This window comes from Semicossyphus pulcher, unplaced genomic scaffold, assembly GCF_022749685.1.
Source record: "Semicossyphus pulcher isolate SPU_LCO1_2020_fin unplaced genomic scaffold, fSemPul1.0.p SCAF_17, whole genome shotgun sequence".
NCBI lineage: Eukaryota > Metazoa > Chordata > Actinopteri > Labriformes > Labridae > Semicossyphus > Semicossyphus pulcher.
Genome location: NW_027211681.1, coordinates 28777631 through 28799530, shown reverse-complemented (window position 1 = coordinate 28799530; position 21900 = coordinate 28777631). Strand labels below are relative to the sequence as shown.

The window sequence follows — 21900 nt, the reverse complement described above, 5'->3', positions numbered from 1 at the left end:
TAAATAAAGGGTCAGTTCACCTGAATTTATAAAACAACAACAACACCATGGTACCAGTTTCAGCCTGAAATTAAATACTGATTCAAAATAAACATCAACTTCTGAGTTTGAGAAATAAAAACTTGAAATTAAATTTAAAGGAATAGCTCGACATTTTGGGACTTGTGCTCATTTTATTTGTGCCAGATGTTTAGAATGATAACGTTCTTATGTGTTTATGCTAAATATGAACCTACAACTAGCAGTTTGTTCGCTTAACTTACTGAGAGACAGCTAGCCTAGCTTAGTTGGAGGGAATACAACCCATGTGCTAGCTCCTCTGTCTGCCCTGTCACACCATCAATTTCATTCCAACAAAGTTAATTTCTGGTTAACTTGGACCTGAAAACTTGTGCTGGTGACCAACAGCAAACCAAAGCAATAAAATGGAAGAAGCTGTGTTAGCTTATTAGCTGTGTGTCAACATCATGTATAAAAGAAGAGGACCCATTGTTATGTCACACACTGATCATGGACTTAAGTTTAAAAGCATTTTGTCCGTCGCCATCTTGTTTTTTTTAAAGCCAGAATTGACCATATTTGGACGGGGGGTTAAAAACGCCACGCTACGTCTCTATTCTGATTGACAGGAAGGACGAGCTTAACTTTCTATCTTCGATAACTTGTTCTAACAGATTTTGTACAGAGGTGAACAAACAGTCAGAGGGGAATAAACAGAACAGTTCAGAGACAACAGAGGCTACATATTGACTGGCTAATGCTAGCCTGGCCCCCTAGAGAGTTAGCAGTTAGATCTCCAGCTTCAGCAGTTCACCAGCTAGCCCTGCATGTAGGCTAGTCCCTACAGCACCTAGCCTTTACAGTATTTCTCTGAACCCCTGGTGGGACTTTACAGCTCCAAATTAATACTGTACACCTTATTTATCTGATATAAACAAACACAAAAACTTTGTTTGTGCTGGATTGACCGCAAAATAAACTGATGATTATCTGTGAATTAACTGGATCGTGTAGTCTGTTACTGGGATCTTGTGTTGGGTACTCCAAGTTCACATTTTATATTTTTTATTCTATTTGTATCTCTTGTGTTTGTTTGTTTTGGGGCTGTTAAATACTTTTCGTGCACTTTTCATTAAAAATACAGAGTTTAAACTGACAGTTATTTTATACTTATGCCTATAAAACGTGTCTAGAATTAAAATGAAGTGCTTTTAAATAATCGACACAGTATTTATTGATTAGACAGTATAAGGAGGGCTTTAACAGGACTACTCGCTGATCTGCTGAGTGTTAGGTTGTTGTCTCCCTCTGCTGGCGGAGAGCAGTCAGTGCAGGAACACTGACGGGTAAACAAGCAGGAAAACAAAAACAACAGGTTGATTTATTACCATCATTAATCTGTTTTTGCGAAATCTATCATATAATATCATCGTATTTAACATTTTATTAGTCTCAGACATTTATTCAGAAGATTAAAGGATGTTACCGTTCCATTTATGTTGAATATTTATGATTTCCGGTTGTTTCAGACTCACTTTTTATTTTATATACTTTGATCACAGTTTTGTTGCTGTTATATTTCAGTTTAAATTTGACTTTTGACTTAATTTTTATTTTATTTTATCAGTTTGTGCCAGCGGAGGGATCTGCAGTCACAAGCGCTGCAGCAGCTGCCGCCTGACGGTGCGTAAAAACCCTTCCGCTGTGGTAGTTAGATCCCGCTCATTCACCGCTTTAAAGCAGCACAAATCTCTCTCACAATATTCATTTTCAAAATCAAAACCATTTAAATGTAAAGGACACTTTGTAGTTTTTGTCTGTGATGGGATACAGCCTGAAGTGAGCGGATACAAAACGATGAGAGCGGACAGAGGAGCGCGACAGCGACACGTCCGGAGCCGCGGAGGGTGAGCGAACAGCAGCAGAAAAACCTCCAGCTCCTGCTGACATTTTACACCCCGACACGGCGCCTGAAAATCGGTGTTATATCGCGCTGAGATGCCGGGGATGATGGATAAAGGCTCGGAGTATTTGGGGAAAGGTCGCTCAAACGGAACCAAGAGTCCGTCCAACGCTTCTAACGGACATTTTTCTGACGAGAGCGGCAGCGACGACGAGCACGGTGAGTATAGCCTCGAACAGCCTCCCGTCGCTCCGTGTGTGAGCGCGTTCTGCACGTGAATATTTGAGTAAAACGTCTCGTGTGTTTCTGATGTTGGTGTTTTCCAGATGTAGGGATGCGGGTCGGAGCGGATTATCAGGCCAACATCCCGGAGTTCGAGCCCGGTAAGGATGCACTGTTTGTGGCTGAGTGACGGACAGTGGTAGCCTCGGTACATGTTCAGCACTACAGGCTGGAGCTCCACTCAGCTCACTGATACTGTGTTATTAATGCAGGCTCAGACATGAACCGAGGCTACCTACCTGTCACATCCAAACATCATAACTCATGCAGATTAACAAAGATTTAAATATTTCAGATGATGATGAATATTCTCTGTGATGGAGGGAGAGAAACACACTGTGGTAAATAAGAACAATAACGTATAATAACAATAACAATGTTAACAAGATAATTAATTATCAAATTAGTTGTGAATGTTTGCATGAAATATTATTAATATAACAATCATATATAAAATATAAACGTAATAACTGATACTGATATTTCTGTAAGAAGCTAATAAGAAAATAAGATAAAACTTTATATTCTGTGTGTTTACCATCTGACCAGTCATTAATAAGTTAATTTATTTAATATTTATGTTAACCACGACAAGTTGTAAAAAAAGAAAATAGTTTAATCAAATTGTAAAAGGCGTTAAAATAACAGATGACATTGATTTTCTTTTCAGTTCCTTGTTTTGTGTCGCCCTGTTGATGATTCTGGATCCTGGCAGGAAGAATGTGCCGGAAAGAAAACACAAACAGAACATTTTGAAGAGATTTAAAATTTTGAGTGAATTGAACATTTGAGTGACAAACATGTTATCTGTTTAGAGAAACTAGAACAGAAGAGAGGAATACAGGATGTGAAAATAAAGGACTAAAGAAGAGGAGCGTTCAGAGTCCTGATGGTAACCTCGTTCTTCTGTCTGTGACCTTCAGGTTCCACCAAGTACTCCGATAAAGACAGCGGGGGGATGCTGGTCTGGTCTCCGTATCACAACATCATCGACTCAAAGTGTAAGTTCCTGTCATAGGCGGTATATAAGAGGAGGGCGTAACCATGGTGATGTCACACACTGGTTTGTGAAATGATGCTTTGAAGCCTTGAGTTTTGTTTTGGCCGTCACTATACTGATTGTTTGGAGCCAGAAGTGACCATATTTGGACGACAGGAAGAAGACCCATTTTTATGTCTCTGGATAGGTGTTAGCTACTTGTCAATCACAGGTAGCCCCGCCCTAACCCTCCCCCTCTTCCTGGTCTGTGTGACTCTCAATGGGAGCATCAGTGACTAAATGAACATCATGCTGTGCTGAAGAAGACTTGAAACTAGAGACTGAGACCATAAAGTCATTAGGAACATGTTTACTGAGGGAATACATCAGGAGGGAAGCCCCCTTCGCCCCCTGCTGGACATCAGAAAGAATGCAGGTTTAAGGCTCTACTTTATAAACCAAGCGCTACGTCCACTTCTCTGTCAGCTGCAGTCCTCCATCAGGTCCTCAGATCAGCCGCTCTAACTGTGTGTTTCCTCCTCAGTGGACGAGTACATCGCCATCGCCAAAGAGAAACACGGATACAACGTGGAGCAGGTGGGTGTCTGACTCCGCCCACTAACACCCACCTGACGATAAACACACAACAGTCACAACACAGATAATGTTACAGACACGTGAGAGCTGTTTCCACATTCTGAGTGTTAAAAAGATTTAACACGTGTTTCTGTGTGCTGAGGTCTCCACTGGATCTGATGTTTAATGAAGTGTGTGTGTGTGTGTGTACGTGTGTATGTGTGTGTGTGTGTGTGTGTGTGTGTGTGTGTGCAGGCTCTCGGCATGCTCTTCTGGCACAAACACAACATCGAGAAGTCTCTAGCCGACCTGCCGAACTTCACCCCGTTTCCTGACGAGTGGACGGTGGAGGACAAAGTTCTGTTCGAGCAGGCCTTCAGCTTCCACGGGAAGAGCTTCCACCGCATCCAGCAGATGGTAAACACCTGCAGTTCATCACTCAGGGATCTCTAGTTACTCTGTATGATACATGTAGGTGGCCATCACGTGTTATCCCACGCTGTGAGGTTTACCAACGCACCGTCACAGTTCCTCGAGCATCCTGATTCCTTCATGTTAGCGTTAGCAAAGACGGACGCTGCAGCCGGGACAGAGGGTCAGTAGCTGAAGCAAACACACTTAGGGCCACTTCACCTCTTTTTTTTCTGAACATTGGCAACTTTTTAAAAAAGTTCCCAATGAGCAGCGAGTGTTTGCATCAGGATGCAACCACGGGGAGGAAAAGTGCAGCGTCTGTCCGAGCGCCGAGACCTTGTCCTTCTCGTTAAACATCTCTGAACGTTTCTAACAGATCTGGTTTCTGTTCCTCCCAGTCAAAGGGATCATATGAAGCTGGCCGTTTCAGCCTTACAACTAAGAAAATAGAGGAGAAGGCCCCGCTCCTTACAGCTGTCAGGTTTAGTGACGTTATTAAAGTGAGAAGGACAACCTCACACCTGTAGATAATAAAACAAATGAGCTGGATATTATAAGCAGGAAGTGCTGTCCATAAGGCTCCAAACATCGAGGAGGACTGAACGTGTTATTGGTGTTAAATGTATTTTCTGGTGTGTCCTTCAGTTACCTGATAAATCCATCTCCAGCCTGGTGAAGTATTATTACTCCTGGAAGAAGACTCGATCCAGAACCAGCCTGATGGACCGGCAGGCCCGAAAACTGGCCAACAGGAGCAACCAGGACGACAGGTACGGCTCACCTGTCAGCACGGAGCTCTTTGAGTCTCAGCAGGTCGTAATGTGTCCGTTTGAACAGCAGGTGGTGCTGCAGCTCCACACGCAGACTGTAAACAGGTTCTGAGTTCACACTGGAGAACTGACTCAAATAATCAGCAGTAAAAACACATGCTCGATGTCAGTGGAACACAATGTCCCACAATGCAGTGCACACAGGAAGTAGATCAGCTGCTGAATACTTCTCCAGTGTGACATCATGTGTCTGAGAGGGGTGATGGGGTTGCTGTCGCTCTTGTTGCTCTTGTTGTAGTTGTTGCTCTTGTTGTGCTTGTTGCTGTTGTAGTTGTTGCTCTTGTTGTGCTTGTTGCTGTTGTAGTTGTTGCTCTTGTTGTGCTTGTTGCTCTTGTTGTGCTTGTTGCTGTTGTAGTTGTTGCTCTTGTTGTAGTTGTTGCTCTTGTTGTGCTTGTTGCTGTTGTAGTTGTTGCTCTTGTTGTGCTTGTTGCTCTTGTTGTAGTTGTTGCTCTTGTTGCTCTTGTTGTAGTTGTTGTGCTTGTTGCTCTTGTTGTAGTTGTTGATCTTGTTGTGCTTGTTGCTCTTGTTGTAGTTGTTGCTCTTGTTGCTCTTGTTGTAGTTGTTGCTCTTGTTGTGCTTGTTGTAGTTGTTGCTCTTGTTGTGCTTGTTGCTGTTGTAGTTGTTGCTCTTGTTGCTCTTGTTGTAGTTGTTGCTCTTGTTGCTGTTGTAGTTGTTGCTCTTGTTGTGCTTGTTGGTCTTGTTGCGCTTGTTGCTCTTGTTGTAGTTGTTGCTCTTGTTGTGCTTGTTGCTCTTGTTGTAGTTGTTGCTCTTGTTGTGCTTGTTGCTCTTGTTGTGCTTGTTGCTGTTGTAGTTGTTGCTCTTGTTGTGCTTGTTGTAGTTGTTGCTCTTGTTGTGCTTGTTGCTCTTGTTGTAGTTGTTGCTCTTGTTGTGCTTGTTGCTGTTGTAGTTGTTGCTCTTGTTGTGCTTGTTGCTCTTGTTGCTCTTGTTGCGCTTGTTGCTCTTGTTGTAGTTGTTGTGCTTGTTGCTCTTGTTGCTCTTGTTGTGCTTGTTGCTCTTGTTGTGCTTGTTGCTCTTGTTGTGCTTGTTGCTCTTGTTGTAGTTGTTGCTCTTGTTGTAGTTGTTGCTCTTGTTGTGCTTGTTGCTGTTGTAGTTGTTGCTCTTGTTGTGCTTGTTGCTCTTGTAGTTGTTGCTCTTGTTGCTCTTGTTGTAGTTGTTGCGCTTGTTGCTCTTGTTGTAGTTGTTGTGCTTGTTGCTCTTGTTGTAGTTGTTGCTCTTGTTGTGCTTGTTGCTGTTGTAGTTGTTGCTCTTGTTGTAGTTGTTGCTCTTGTTGTGCTTGTTGCTCTTGTTGTGCTTGTTGCTGTTGTAGTTGTTTCTCTTGTTGTGCTTGTTGCTCTTGTTGCTCTTGTTGTGCTTGTTGCTCTTGTTGTAGTTGTTGTGCTTGTTGCTCTTGTTGTAGTTGTTGCTCTTGTTGTGCTTGTTGCTCTTGTTGTAGTTGTTGCTCTTGTTGTGCTTGTTGCTCTTGTTGTGCTTGTTGCTCTTGTTGTAGTTGTTGCTCTTGTTGTGCTTGTTGCTCTTGTTGTAGTTGTTGCTCTTGTTGTGCTTGTTGCTGTTGTAGTTGTTGCTCTTGTTGTGCTTGTTGCTCTTGTTGTAGTTGTCGACTGCTGCTCGAGGCCTTGTTGAGCCAGCTCACCCAAAGACAGCCGGGCTGTGCTGGACTTGCTTCGTAGTGCAGCCCTCTGCTGGTGTCGCTGGGACTGTTGAGGTTGTTGAGGATTGTTGATGGAGGAGTTGTTGTTGTTGTTGTTGTTGTTGTTGTTGTTGGTTTTATGTTTGTCAGGTTGTTCTTGTTGTGATGAGGTGAACGACTTACCTTTGTCTTGTTGTTGTTGCCGTAGTGATGAGGAGATGGAGGAGGCCAATCCCATTGAAGCCAACGACAGCGACTACGACCCCAACAAGGAAGCCAAGAAAGAGGTGAGTGGACACACCAGAGGGCCGTTACCATGACGATATCACACCTGAGGACTCGTTACCGTGAACTCTCAGGAGTCTGAGATTTACCTCGCTAGGGTTGGGGTTAGGGTTAGGTGTGTACTCACAACACAGCCGGAACTCGTAGGTTATTTTGTACTTCACAAAATCATTTGTGTTTCCAGCAGAGGCTCTGATGTAACGGGACTCGACTTTGACGTGATGCCGCGCTGTTAGCGAGAAACACTCGTGATATCTTCATTTATCAGCCCAGTCAAAAATATAATTAAACATTCATTAAAATCAATAAAAAGCAGAGCTGACAATAATAACAGAAAATACAAACATCTACTTATGGCTGCATCAGAGCGTGATGAAGTGAACCTGAAATATGAGCAAAAGAAAATGTTATTCTATAAACTAACTGATGGTGAAGCAGAGAAGTCTGAGAACGACTGATGGCATGAAAATCTTTTTACACGACTTTTCAATCATTCAGCTGACTTCATTTCTCACTGATTGATTACTAAACTTTTCCAGCATCTCGTCAGACCAGTTTAAAGTCAGCCCGCCTGTGTCTCCGTCCTCACAGAACCAGGTGGAGCCGGTGGTGCCGGGCTCAAAGGTGGCTCTGGGCCGACGGGAGCATCAGACCCTGCAACACCGACACCACCAGCGCTCCCGCTGCCGCCCACCCAAAGGCATGTACCTGACCCAGGAGGACGTGGTTGCTGTGTCCTGCAGCGCCTCCGCCGCCAACACCCTCCTCCGTCAGCTGGACATGGAGCTGGTGTCCCTGAAGAGACAGGTAGGAGGCACCGCTGAGCCGTCATCATGTCTTCACGCAGTTACTCGGTTATCTGCACACAGACGTTATCTTCATGTTGTCTTCAGCATCACGTGACTCTGCTGACAGGAGCCATGACATCCATCAACCATCACAATATATGGACTTAGCTTTAGCATGCTAACACGAGCAGGTTGCTGTTTGCACTTTGTATGTTAAATAATGTCTTTGTTGTGCTCACCACACAGCCGGAGATCATCTTATGTCTGTTCAACACAGAGTTAATCACTGACGTCCTGTGCTGCTTAGACGTGTTAGAAGACAGGTGCGAAAAGGTTTGAGCCCAGGTGAAAGCCCCCAGGTGCTGCTCTGAGGCGTCCTGTCTTATGCCTGTCCAAACTCTTGCTATGTCTGACCTGTGCTGCCACCTGGTGGTGATTCCTGCTCAGGCCGCAGGTTAAAGGAACACGACAGCTACATGTCAGATATGAGGAAGAGTCCAACCTACCTGTGTTTACTGTCCTTCAGGTGCAGAACGCCAAACAGATGAACAGCGGACTGAAACACATGCTGGAGTCTGGGATCGAAGACTTCAGGCTGCCGGAGGTACAAACTGATCCCCGCACACAACATCTGTTCAATGTTTCTTAAGTTCCTGGCTCCACCTGCAGCAGGAAGAGAGCAGAGGCTTTTGTTTTGAAGTGCTGTGGAATCACTTCTCCCACACCTGTTGTTAACCTGTAAGTCTTGTTTCTTGCAGAGTAACCAGAAGGTGAACGCCCGCTGGACCACAGACGAGCAGCTGCTGGCGGTCCAAGGTGAGCTTCATCACAAATGAAATGATCAAACCAAACTCCACTCAAAAAACAAGCAATTTTAAGTTGTTTGCTTGTTTGGTCTCAGGGACAGACTGATGAATTCAGACATTATATTGGCCCCTCAATGTGAAAACCTACAAGTCTGTATATATGCAACTGATTATACCTCTCCATCAGTATCTTATCTACGTCTTCTACTGTGTATTTTGCCGTCAGTACAAGGATTTATTTCATGGTTATAAACCGTCATGTTCTTCAGGTGTGAGGAAGTACGGGAAAGACTTTCAGGCCATCGCTGACGTCATCGGGAACAAGACGGTCGGCCAGGTGAAGAACTTCTTCGTGAACTACCGGCGGAGGTTCAACCTGGACGAGGTGCTGCAGGAGTGGGAGGCTGAGCAGGGGACGCGAGCTCCCAACGGAGACAGCGCCACCTCTGGAGAGGAGGGGAAGAACAGCTCCACCACTCCGTCAGGGAAGAGCACGGACGAAGAGGACGAAGAGGTGAGACATCATTTTATTTACAGTGCTGTGAGCATGTTGTGGTGCCTCAGTGACTGTTGGTTCAGAATTATCCATCAGTTCGTTTTTACCTTTTGTACCTGTCAATCATTTACACCCAAAAATATGAAGATAAGATATAAAGAATTACCCTTTAAGTGACATTTGAGAACTCACAGTGATGTTAACCCCTCCCTCTCCTCTCTGCAGGGTCAGGTGACCTCCTCCGGTGCGTCTCCTGCTGCCTCCTCTTCTTCTTCAGCTCAGATTCCAGTGACGTCCAGCGGCTCCTCCACCTCCTCCCTCCACCAGCCCCCTCCCCTCCTGCGACCCTCCCTCCCCGCCACGCCTTCCCTGCACCGCCAGCCCCCGCCCCTCCAACAGCAGGCCCGCTTCCTGCAGCCTCGCCCCACCCTGCAGCAGCCTCCGCCTCTCATCCGCCCCTCCAATCCCCTGCCACCCCGCCTCAACCCCCGCCCTCCTGCTCCTATGACCCTCTGCGGCAACCCGGTGGGGTTAGGGCCGAGCTCTGCCCAGCAGCCACCCAGCCTGGCCGTCCACCAATCAGAGACGGCCTCTTCTTCCTCCCTCCACTAACGAACGACTTTGAGTTTCTGCTAAAGAGACAGAAGAAAAAAAAAGGCTCACTGCTGCGTTCAGGCACTGTGGGAAATCTGAGTGACGTTATTCTAGCGATTTTCACTACATCTGATGAGCTTTTTTACTTGATGAGCACATGAAGGTGACACACTTACACTAAACTACATCCAAACCTGATTCTTTGTTATTGGAGAACAGCATTAGGGGTCGAAGTTCATCTACCCTACACACTTTGGATACAGGGAATCTGCTGGGTGAGATTTGACTAGAAGCCCTTCAGCCTTCAGTCATCAACAAATCCTCACCAGACATGTGGCGTCCCACAGGGCTCAATACTGGATCTCCTCTGTTTTCCATCAGTTTGCCTCCAATTTGACACAACTGCATTAACCACAAACAGAACTGGGACACGACAGCACACCCATAAAAATGCCAGATTTAGTCGTTCTGATAAGAGGCCCAGTTGACTCTTAAAGATGTTGCAGGATGATTATTTTAGTATTTAGTCTCTGCTTAGAAACAAATAACGTGAGGTGAAAATTTGATTTCCTTCTGGACTGCACAGCAAAATAAGTCAGTCATCAGGATGTTGTGTCTTCCTATTGTAGCTGAAATTAACACTTCTGCCCCTAGTGGGTGCTAGTGGGACTTACAGGCCAAACGTACACATCACAAATTCGCCTGAGGGCTTTTTATGTTTGCTGCACACAGAGGAAACAATTGAGACGGATATTTTGATGTTCATGTTTGGACTCAAATCAACGCCATGTCTGTGGGTCCCTCAGTACTGTCTGACTTCCTGTCTGACTTCCTGTCTGACTTCCTGTCTGTGGATCTCAGCTACAAGCCATCTCACATATATATCGTGTTTAAAACAGCTGCTCACTGCTGTTTTCATCAAACGCAGGAAATACGGCATTTCTGTGGGACTATTTTCATCAGCGGATGAATCCACATATTTTTTTTATAGTTCTGGGACAACAATGGAGCGCTATGGCGCAGGAAGAAGATACACCAGGCTGGGATACTGTTGTTAGACAGCACATTCACTGTTTGAGTCAAACATGAAGATAAATGTAGAATTACACCAGATTTATACTTTAATGTCACTTAGACAAAAATAGTTGATCCCAGATCATGTGTTGTTGTCAGCCAACATGGCGGTGTACGAGGAGGTGACGAGCTCTCATGCTGTTTGTGTAACAGATTGAACTGAAGGCCTCAGTGTTCGGTGTACAGTAGCATTAGTTGTCGACGTGTACAGTTTGGTATCTATTTGAATAAGTTGTCAGTAACTCGTTAGCTAACAGCTGCTGCACATTTTAAAGTTTATTCTAAAACACTAAAACACAGACATCCTGCAGTCAGTGTGAAACACAGATGATGTTTTCAGTGGGATGAAAAATGTTCCTCATTGTTCTTTTCATCGTTCTGTTTTAACATCATCATAGCGTTATCTGACCTGCCACCTGTCTGTCTCTTTGTTATTTATTCTTCTTCTTCCCGGTGCTACCACTTTGGACTTGGTGTAAAAATCATTGTAAAGTGCTCTTAATGCTTTTTGGACAAACATTAAATGTAACTGGAATCAGAGTCACACGATGAGTCCTCTGAGTTTCTGTAGATTCTGTGAACTGAAGCTGCTGAGAGTCCCTCTATTAAAGACTACATTTGTACCATCAGACTGTTTTCATTCAGCACGCAGAGCAGAAACATCACAACCAACCTTCATTCATGAAATCATTTGGTTTTACTCTTAATGTCCACCTGTTAGGAACACCTGTGCGATCAAATGCAGTCCACCAGCCCTGTCATACATCTGATGAAAGTTAATGTTCCCTGAACACCACAAGAACCTAATTAACAGGCAATTCCCGTATTTTAAATCTAAACGACTCACAGGTACACAAAGTGTGTGAGTGTCTCCAGTAGATGTGTTCATCCTGCAGCAGTGAAACAGGCTGTAATGGCTGCAACATAATCCTTGATGGGTCAAAGGTCGTCCTCTAAAAGTTCTTCTTGTTTCCACTGACAGGCTCAGATTGTTATTCTAAGTGTGTGACAACATGACAGAAAGGATCCCTACAGTGATAGACCTTTTTGTTACAGAGGAAGATGATTGTTTTAACCACACACAGACGTTACATCGCTCTCTGCACACACACCAGACTCCATTCAGAAAAACACTGATGTAAGCTCACAGAGCAGAAGAGCTGCTGCTCTACCGCTGCCTCGATTGTATGGCTTGTTTGTGTTTCTGTGTGTTAGAAAATGTTGTGTTGGATCTGAACTCACCATTTAAAACAGCAAACTCACACAATAACACAGACTAACAGGTCTATGAAGCAGAAGACCAGCAACTCCACTATTACGATTAAATCAGTGTTTTTATAAATGGAGTCTGGTGTGTGTGCAGAGAGCGATGTAACGTCTGTGTGTGGTTAAAACAATCATCTTCCTCTGTAACAAAAAGGTCTATCTCTGTAGGGATCCTTTCTGTCATGTTGTCACACACTTAGAATAACATTCTGAGCCTGATTCACTTTAATCGTTCACGTTTGTTTCAAACAATTTAATTGACATTATTCTGTATCATGAGTGTGTTCACTTTTGATTCTTGAAGTATTTCTTGTTGCTGAATCTTTTCAGAATTTTGAATGCAGGACTCTTACTAGTGCTCTACACAGTTAGCTGAATTCTATTTGACTTATTCTGTGCTGTAACTCGAGTACGATTTAGCATGCAGTACCTTTAGTTAGAGTGTTTTACAGAGAGAGTATTTTTATGGAAAATGTAGCACTTTAACTTGCGTGAACACTCTGAGAACTCCTTCCTACACTCCTGAAACAGCAGCAGGTTGTGGATGTTAAGTCACTTCCTGTTGTTATAGTTTCCTGTTCCTGTGCGGCTGCTGAATCGACCACAGATAATCAGTAATACTGCCTGCTATCGATCAGCGGAGAGTGCCGGGCTGCGGAGTGGAGGAGTCTGCAGGAACTTCAGAGACTCTGGTAAGAAGGTACTGACTCTGTGTCTGTCGTCCTCTCTGTGTGTCTGTGTGATGAAAGTGAAAGTAAAGCAGCTCCTCAGAGGGAACATGACACTTCAAACAGGTCAAAGTCTGAATGTCTGTGACCTGTTCACGGATGTTTTAGTCGTTCAGGTGCAGAAAACTTTCAGCAGGTTAGCTTGGAGCAAGAATCCACCTGCAAACACACAATGAAGTAACTGTGTGTGTGTGTGTGTGTGTGTGTGAGTGAGAGTGAGAGAGAGAATGAGAGAGAGAATGAGCAGCACGTGCAGCTCTGATACTTCCTGTACTTTTTCCTGTCTACACCTGCAGACTTTCACTGCAGGACTTTTACGTCGTGGTGTTTCTGCGTTAACTTAAAGAATCAGAGCTCTCGTTCCTGTCCTGGTTGCATGAAGTTTATTTTATGATAAAATATTGAATTTCCATCTTTTCGAACAGAAGCTGTGAGAGGAATATGAGACTACATGTTTTTTAAAAATAGACACACTGCAGGGGTCAGGCTGCAGTTACCAGCTCCACCAATCAGAGGGTGTTCCTGTAAACTCTATGAGGCCTGAGAGGCAAAATGAAGGGCAAAAAAATTACTTTACACAAGACTAATTAAAGTCATGTCATATGAAAAGATCTCACAATTACATCCTCTCAGGCTCAGCTTCTTTTTCATGTTTGATAAAACTCACAACAAAAAAGAAAACCATGTAAATACCTGTAATCCACGTTTTTATAGCACCTGTGGGGCCTGTTAGCCTCCTGCAGACTCATGGCAACAGCAGACGCAGAGCTGGGAGGATCAGAGGATGAGAGCATGAGGTCTGATGAGTCCACGAGGAGGTCGTCGGGCCCCGTGAACTCCTGGGAGTCTGAGCTGACCTCCGTCCAGCACTGTCTGAAGTTTGTGTTGACGCTGAAGGAGGAGTTTGTTTGTCCCGTCTGCAGAGGAGTCGTGCTCAACCCGCAGCAGAACTCCTGTGGACACATCTACTGCTACCACTGCCTGCAGGGACTGCTGTAAGAGCCAGTCCAACTTAAACTGCACTCGCTTTAACTCAGTCCACCTTAAAACACACTCACACTCACATAGTCCACCTTAAAACACACTCACACTCACATAGTCCACCTTAAAACACACTCACACTCACATAGTCCACCTTAAAACACACTCACACTAAGATAGTCCACCTTATACAAAGTCCACCTCAGGACATACTTCATTCTAACCCAGTCCACCTTAAGCCCCATATTTACTGAGACAGTCCACGTCAGAAAACACACTTGATACTGACGTAGTCCACATTAAACACACGTCACATTGTCACAGCCCACCTTAAAACAAACTCACATGAACACGGACCTCCCTGCTTTGTGTTGCAGTGAGTCTTCCAGCCCAGTTTGTCCAGTAGACGGAGCTGCGATCACACCCGCTGAGGTCAGAGCCTTCATTATCTTAATGTAGCATGTTAGCATGCTAACATTAGCTAATTAGCACTTAAGTACAGCTGAGTACAATGCCATCCAAATATGGTCATGTCTGGCTCCAAGAAACCAAGATGGCGACGGCCTAAATGAAAAAGCTCCTTGTTAGCTTATGTTGCTGCAGACATCACCAAGCATCTCAGTGTTTCCTGAAATCAAGGACGTTTAGGAGCTTTAGTCAGCCATGTTTAAAGTCTACAGAGATCCTGACTGAGCGTTTCCTTTCTGCAGGTTTTTCAGGACAACTGCTGCAAACGAGAAATCTCCTGTTTAGAAGTGTACTGCACCAACTACCCAGCATGCACCTCTGTGGTCACATTACACCGCCTGCAGGTCGACTGAAACAGTTTAAAGTTCATGTTTTCTTTGAGCGGACAGAGTTTCCTCCTGAAGCTCTCTGACGTTTGTTTCCTTCTCTGCAGGAGCACCTGAGCTCGTGTCAGTACGAGCAGCAGCAGTGCAGTAATCCAGGCTGCAGGGCGGCGCTACAGAGGAGACACCTGCAGGAACACCTGACCCACACCTGTGCTCACCGTTTGGAGCACTGCCCACACTGCCAGCAGCCGCTCAGACTCAGCCTCATCCAGGTGAAGTCCTCAACAGACACCAGACTACAGACGATACATACCACTTTTTCCTTCCAGATACAGATGTTAGAACACTGGCATTAAAGCAGTCCACCTTAAAACACACTTGCACTCACACAGTCCACCTTAAAACAACATTTGCTGTCCACCTTAAGACACGCGCTCATGTTGTGCTGCTTGTGTTCTGCAGGATCATGTGCAGAGCACCTGTCCCCAGGTGAACGTGGACTGTCCCAACAGCTGCTGCCTGAAGTTTCCCAGACACAAGGTGAGCTCATTGAAGGGCCCTGAATGTAGACTGCAGGTAGCGCTCTTTGCTGCCCCTAGTGGCTGAGACAAAAGTGTGTGTGAGAGGAAGCAATGCTGCAACTGCCTCTTGTAAGAGTCCCTTTATGTTAACATTGCTAGCTAACTTGGCTGTTGGCTATGGTTAGCTCTTAGATAACAGCCGGCTGTAGCTAACAGCTAGCTAACAGCTAGCTAACTAGCTGAACAGAAACACTGTAAGTGAAGTGGAGCTGTTCCTTCTTCCTCTGCGCTCAAAGTCGCTCCAGGACTTTGCTCATTCTCACTCTGTGGTCGTCTGAGATTTCACCCCGCTCCACGCATGAGTCACATTAAATACTGAAGGTGACGTCTCACCTGCTTCCCCCAAATCTACGCCCATGGATCAAAGCACGTCAGTTATCTTTAGAAAGTTCTTATTGATCGATCAGAATCAAGTATTTGTTAAAGATGCTATAACATGTCTGTGTCTTGTCCTTCAGCTAGCGGAGCACAGAGAGTCGTGTCCCGAGGTTCACATCGACTGCTCCTATAAGAGGTTCGGCTGCCCGGTGCAGGTGAGGTTCACCTGAAGAGACAAGAGGAAGAGCTCTGTATTATTCACCTGACATCGAGTGTTTGTCCTGCAGGGTAAGAGAGGGAAAGTGAAGCTGCATGAAGACGCTGCTGTCAATCATCACATGCTGTTAATCCTGAGGAGTAACACACACCTGGAGCAACAGGTACGTTAGACAAACTCCCCTGATAGTCTGCACACAGAGTGAGGTCTCTCATGATGCTGTGATCAGATTATTAAAGGATCTCAAACTCATCATGTTAAAACAAACACAGACGGATACAGGACGTACGGGCAGGACTGAAGCAGACAGCAGTCTAAAGATGACAAACTCCAGGTGGTTTTCATGTTATCTGCATGCACACTGAGCATCATGTAATTAACCACTGATTTAGTTTAATGAATTACATAATATTATCGTCTTATTCATCATTTTCATGTTATAGGCCAAACTGTATTTTGTAGTAACGTACAATAACCACAAGAGGGCAGCTGCTACATCTCAAGGACCTGTGCAACTCCCTGAATTTTCCACGTTACTGCAAATCTTTCCACATAAAAACCTTAAAATATTGGGGGATTCTGTTCAATGACATGCTGGAGGGCTTTTATTTTGAAACAGGAAATATACTGAGGAAATATTTTGAACATTTTTAAGCTGTATTGATCTATAGCATAGACTGTATAAAAAGATGGACGACATGACAGCTCCCTAACAGTGAAGCCAAACCCTCTCTGTCGCCCCCTGCTGACTGGCTGCAGTATAGCTCATAAAGCCCGCCTCCTCCATGTTAACAGATGGGACATGAGTCAAACTATAAAATCAAAATACACGTCAAATACATTTTTCTCAAACATGTTTCTGTCATTATAGTTAGTTCTTATCATGCTGATTTATGTCCGAGTTTATTTTTAATTAGTTATTTGATGCTGTCAAAATGATGATTGACAGCTCTGTTGACAAATTCGGCTCCTGCAGCCGATCAGTTCCAGGTGAGCAGAGCGGAGGACGATCCGCGAGTGGTAGACGTAACTAAAACAAACACTACAGTCATTGAAGTTTCCATACCTGTGAACTTTGACCTCAGACCAACACAAGAAGCTGTTCTGCTGTTAGACACGCCGGCGTGCGGGATCCTTGCTGTTCTTTCAGTAAGTTAAGTGTGTGTTTGGGTTAGCGGAAGTGGCTACGGCCGCTTCACTCGCCGATCTCTACTGCGCAGACTCTGGCTCCGTATGACGTCACCATCGCAAGATGGCAGCGCCTATCAGGGGGCTGTTTTGGCATCAATTACGTACAATGGGAGCAGATGGAGACGCGTCGTCCATCTATATATACAGTCATTGATCTATAGCAACAAACTGCTGCCACAGTGACATAAAATATCTGCTCACTTTCCCGTTAAACAACATTAGAGACTCAAGTGTTTACCTCAGACTGTTGTCTCCTCCGTCAGGTGGAGGTTCTCCAGGAGGAGGCGCTGCTGAGGCAGCAGGAGGTTCAGACGGACAGTTTACTGCTCGCTGGTCTGCAGAAGGAAATCCGACCGCTGCTGCAACAGAGCAGCAGCCACGAACACATCATCTCTTCAGCTCAGGTTATTACACAGATCAGCTGATCCTCCTGACTTCACCTCCAATCCAACATCCATCATCCCCTCTCAAGCTTCATGTCTCCACCTTTTATGAGCATTAAGCTGAACCTGTTCTTTGAGGTAAAATTACTGTTTCTGTCAATGGAGTCTGGTGGCTTTGGAGAGAGCGATCATGATGTAGCATCAGGTCTGTCTACAAAGTAGGACTCTAAAAATGGTTTCTCTTTTTCAGCAAGGAAATTGTTCCCACACATTAAACTCAATTTGTTGGTGTCTTTAAATGACCTTAAATAAGTCCAAGGCGACGCACATGTGAGAGTTATCACAACACAAGCAACGATCAAGACAGGAGGGAACAAAGCCAGTAAGAGCCAACAAACAGCTTCAGGTGCGACCGGATTAGACTAGACCAAAAGAAAACAGAGTTCATGTTACTGTGAGTGTAGAGTTAGAAAGAAGTGAGCTCACCAGATCTGCTCCTCTCTGCTCCAGGCCAGATTAGTCGCTGCCAGGAGGCATGGATCCAACTCAGATCATCCTCATGTTGGAAACAACCAGACTGAAGTCCTGAGCATGTTGGATAGTTCATCTTTAGCTCCATAGTTTGCGTCTGATTTGATTATCGGAGCCTCTCAGATCACTAACATCATAACGTATAAAATGTAAAAGTCTTCATTCACGTGTTCTTGTGTCTTCAGAAAGTTTCATTGATAAAATCAGCATTTCCTTCAGAGTCCTGCAGCTGTCAGTGTCAGAGCAGTGCCCTTAAACCATGTTCCCATGTATGTCTGTGTGGTCAGAGGACTCTGAGCAGGCAGGAGGACGTCTTGGCCACTGTCCAGCTGGACATCCAGCAGGTGTCTCGAGGACTCGGTTCTGGTCTGCAGGATCTGGAGCAGCTCAAGAAGTCTCTGGATGCTGTGATCCAGGACATTTCGGCTACAGAGGCCCTCAAAGAACATCTGGGTAACAAAACCTTAAAATCTGCCTCTAGAAACCAGCTGGGACTGAGCTAAGGTGTGTTCACAACTAAAGTAAGCACATTGTACGAGGTGGGTTAACATACGAGTCAGTGCAAAGACGAGAACGGACACCGGGTCACTAAAGCCTGTCACAATTCTCCTGACATCTTAAGGTTGCAACAGAAACTGTCAAACCAAACTCCATTCAAAAAACAGTCATTTTAAAGTCGTGTTCTTGTCGTTTCACAGACAGACCTGACAAAGCATGACCTCTTTTTCCAACCCTGCCTCCTGATGTAGTTCTCTCAGCATCCTCTCAGCCTGTTTATTGTCATTAAATCTCAGTAACATCTGTTTGTTGTGGCTTCATAGCGCTGTAGTGAGACAGATCTCAGCCCACCTGTGACCTGATAGATACAGTGAAACTGTCACTCAGCGGAGACAGACGGACAGGCGCTCCACAGCTGAAACAGAACGCCGGTAGTTGGTGTCCATCAGAGAAATCCTGGTACTGATCCGGGCTTACAGCTCATCACACTGGGCACTGGTCAGCCTGAAGGAGCTGGAAGCAGCAGGAGAGTTCATCAGACACAGCTCAGGAGGAGGAGGGAGGTTAACCAGCTGAGAGAGGACAGGAGATGATATGAACACAGACACAACGGCGTCTGGTTTTCTGACGTATCCAGAAGGACAGATTTTTGGGGGGTTCGTTTAACTGAAGGAAAATAACAGAGATCATCTTGGGTGAAACTGTTGGTCTGAACACGGTTACTATGGATTTATGTCCCTACACAATCCAAAAGTGATCTATACTTTATAACGAGGATGCAGTTTACAGTGTATTGTGCTCTGCTGATGAGAAGCTTTGTATATTTCAGTGAATGCTGTTTGTGTTTTATTCTTCAGGATCTTTGGAGGAGAATCTGAAGCATCACTCCGGTCTCCTGAAGCTCCACACCGATCAGCTCAGTCACAACGAGCAGCACCTGCAGGAGCTCGAGGCGACGTCCTATGATGGCAAACTCATCTGGAAGATTGACAACTTCAGGAACAGGAGGGAAGCCGAGGTCAAAGGTCAACTACCTTGCCTTAGCAGCGTGCCGTTTCACACTGGACGCTGCGGCTACAAAATGGCCATCAAGGCCTATCTGAACGGTGACGGGGAGGGAAGAGGAACTCACCTGTCCCTTTATGTTGTCCTGATGCCGGGAGACTTTGACGCTCTGCTGCCGTGGCCTTTCAAACAGAACGTGTCTCTGTCTGTTCTGGATCAGAGCGGTGCCGGGAACCACCGCAGTCTCAGCTTCAGACCAGATCTGACATCCAAAAGCTTCCAGCGTCCCGCCGTGGAGTCCGTCAGCAACGTGGCCAGTGGCTTTTCATGCTTCATTCCCCTCAACAACCTGGAGACTCCCCAAAACGCTGCGTATGTCGACGATGACACGCTGTTTGTCAAAGTGAAGGTGGACATGGCAGGTTTAGAGCAGCTGTAAGCAAAGTACCCAGAGTCCCAGGAACCACTTTTCAAGGACTCAAAGATTCTTTTAGCCGGTTGTTGTCTTTGTTTCCACCTCGGTCTGTGTGCATGAGGCAAGTCAGTCAATTCACATTAAAATTCCTGCTGGATTTGGTCCTCAGCAAAAATGCTCAACAGAGACTTTGTTGTCAGTCCTTCTGTCGTCTGCTTCCTTCTGTAACTTCTTTCATGTGTTGAAATACAATAAACAACAAACAAACACGCCGTGTTTCCACTGCAGGAACTTCCCCAAGGACTTGTTCATCCACCGCAGGGACCAGGGTCTGAATTAAGTCCAGAGGACTTTATTTTACCCAAAAGGTTCCTGCTTGGGGGCGAAACTTCCCAAAAGTACAGGAACTTTGGGGTGGAGCTTACAGTGCTAAACAATTTGATTGGTCGAGTACTTGCAGCATTTATTTTCAGTCAGTTTCAGAAGAAAGCATGCAAAGGATCGACCAGTGAAAGAAGTCCAGGCCTTATAAAGCATTTATGCTGAGGACACAATCCAGCGGGAACTGGAACTGGTGACACGGGAAAATATATCGTATAAAACAGCTGTTACTTCGTCAGACATCCTTGGAGTTATTTGCCTAATCTTCGAAGGTCTCTAGGTGCTGTGAAACGCAAACAACAAAGGGTAGAAGGGATCTTTTGTTGCTTTAGAAGTTTTCCTGAAATTAAAGGGTTCTAGTTGAAATGTAACTATATCGGTTCTTCAGTACTTGACCAATTAGAAATTATCAGTGCTGCATGTATCCACCCTAAATGTCTGTGTAGGTTCTCAATAATCCAGGTCAAGATGATAATTTGAAGCTTAATCCAAAAGGCAACTGGACTTGATAAAAGTTTTCACCTTAAAGACATTTCACCTCCTTTTCAAAAGGCTTCTTCAGTTCGTGTTCTTCAGACGTGAAAACGTCTTCAAGAACTTCAACAAAGTCCAGATGCCTTTTGGATTAGGCTTCAAATCAACCCTCAAGTTCTTCTACTGTTGGAAACATCTTCCCAACTAGAAGCGTGACCCTGGTTTCTGTGGGTCCCTGGAACACAGCGTAGACCCTGGTTTCTGTGGGTCCCTGGAACACAGCGTAGACCCTGGTTTCTGTGGGTCCCTGGAACTCAGCGTAGACCCTGGTTTCTGCGGGTCCCTGGAACTCAGCGTAGACCCTGGTTTCTGTGGGTCCCTGGAACTCAGCGTAGACCCTGGTTTCTGTGGGTCCCTGGAACTCAGCGTAGACCCTGGTTTCTGTGGGTCCCTGGAACTCAGCGTAGACCCTGGTTTCTGTGGGTCCCTGGAACTCAGCGTAGACCCTGGTTTCTGTGGGTCCCTGGAACTCAGTGTAGACCCTGGTTTCTGTGGGTCCCTGGAACTCAGCGTAGACCCTGGTTTCTGTGGGTCCCTGGAACTCAGTGTAGACCCTGGTTTCTGTGGGTCCCTGGAACTCAGCGTAGACCCTGGTTTCTGTGGGTCCCTGGAACTCAGCGTAGACCCTGGTTTCTGTGGGTCCCTGGAACACAGCGTAGACCCTGGTTTCTGTGGGTCCCTGGAACTCAGCGTAGACCCTGGTTTCTGTGGGTCCCTGGAACTCAGCGTAGACCCTGGTTTCTGTGGGTCCCTGGAACTCAGCGTAGACCCTGGTTTCTGTGGGTCCCTGGAACTCAGCGTAGACCCTGGTTTCTGTGGGTCCCTGGAACTCAGTGTAGACCCTGGTTTCTGTGGGTCCCTGGAACTCAGCGTAGACCCTGGTTTCTGTGGGTCCCTGGAACTCAGCGTAGACCCTGGTTTCTGTGGGTCCCTGGAACACAGCGTAGACCCTGGTTTCTGTGGGTCCCTGGAACTCAGCGTAGACCCTGGTTTCTGTGGGTCCCTGGAACTCAGTGTAGACCCTGGTTTCTGTGGTGGGAACGCTCTGAGCTTCTACAGAAGGCTCCTTGTCTCTGGGAAAAGTTCCTGCAGTTGAAAAGTGGCTGAACTTCATGTTTGTATGATTAGATTTTTTGGTTTTACTTTGGCACCATCTGTTGGTCATCTCAGGAAGGACACTGTGAGAGATAACCAGCCAACACAGATTTATTTTTCTAGAATGACTCATATCTCTTTTGATAGCCGTGATCTCTTTTGTTCGGGATGTTTGGAGGTCGGACTCACAGATGCCGACACTGAAATCATCACTGAATTATTTGAGAGTTGGTGCTCTTATCAAGATCTTTAAGCCCGAGATCATCAGGTTTAATGTGTCTGCTGTACTACTGAGGACAGATTGTTT

At 45.4% G+C, this 21900-nt stretch overlaps 3 protein-coding genes across 6 annotated transcripts in view; 2 read left to right on the top strand and 1 right to left on the bottom strand.

Annotated features, from left to right (window-relative positions):
* mark1 (MAP/microtubule affinity-regulating kinase 1) overlaps positions 1-21900 on the bottom strand; it is a 147448-nt gene that overhangs the window by 85076 nt on the left and 40472 nt on the right. The window lies entirely within an intron of this gene.
* rcor3 (REST corepressor 3) lies at positions 1947-11283 on the top strand. The gene is made up of 12 exons (XM_069666636.1): positions 1947-2122; positions 2230-2286; positions 3109-3186; positions 3709-3761; positions 3996-4157; positions 4800-4924; positions 6841-6919; positions 7509-7724; positions 8232-8309; positions 8464-8521; positions 8781-9025; positions 9233-11283. Exons 1-12 carry the CDS (start codon positions 1999-2001, stop codon positions 9617-9619), a joined length of 1662 nt encoding a protein of 553 aa, XP_069522737.1. The 5' UTR covers positions 1947-1998; the 3' UTR covers positions 9620-11283.
* Positions 12558-20767, top strand: traf5 (Tnf receptor-associated factor 5). Of its 2 annotated transcripts, XM_069666050.1 has the most exons (11): positions 12558-12633; positions 13384-13664; positions 14028-14082; positions 14361-14462; positions 14552-14716; positions 14907-14984; positions 15484-15558; positions 15631-15723; positions 17015-17155; positions 17953-18118; positions 19021-20767. In XM_069666050.1, the coding sequence occupies exons 2-11, from the start codon at positions 13417-13419 to the stop codon at positions 19605-19607; spliced, it is 1710 nt and encodes a 569-aa protein (XP_069522151.1). In that variant the 5' UTR covers positions 12558-12633; positions 13384-13416; the 3' UTR covers positions 19608-20767. The 2 variants fall into 2 exon arrangements, with proteins under 2 accessions (XP_069522151.1, XP_069522152.1); XM_069666051.1 differs by lacking the exon at positions 17015-17155.

What these genes read in the sequence shown, in the direction of transcription:
- rcor3 (XM_069666636.1), top strand. Translation starts at nt 1,999, where the DNA reads ATGCCGGGGATGATGGATAAAGGCTCGGAGTATTTGGGGAAAGGTCGC. An exon ending in CATCCCGGAGTTCGAGCCCG is followed by an intron (nt 2,287 to 3,108) that starts GTAAGGATGCAC and finishes TGTGACCTTCAG; the next exon opens with GTTCCACCAAGTACTCCGAT. An exon ending in CGGACGAAGAGGACGAAGAG is followed by an intron (nt 9,026 to 9,232) that starts GTGAGACATCAT and finishes TCCTCTCTGCAG; the next exon opens with GGTCAGGTGACCTCCTCCGG.
- traf5 (XM_069666050.1), top strand. Translation starts at nt 13,417, where the DNA reads ATGGCAACAGCAGACGCAGAGCTGGGAGGATCAGAGGATGAGAGCATG. An exon ending in TCACATTACACCGCCTGCAG is followed by an intron (nt 14,463 to 14,551) that starts GTCGACTGAAAC and finishes CCTTCTCTGCAG; the next exon opens with GAGCACCTGAGCTCGTGTCA. An exon ending in TCAGACTCAGCCTCATCCAG is followed by an intron (nt 14,717 to 14,906) that starts GTGAAGTCCTCA and finishes TGTGTTCTGCAG; the next exon opens with GATCATGTGCAGAGCACCTG.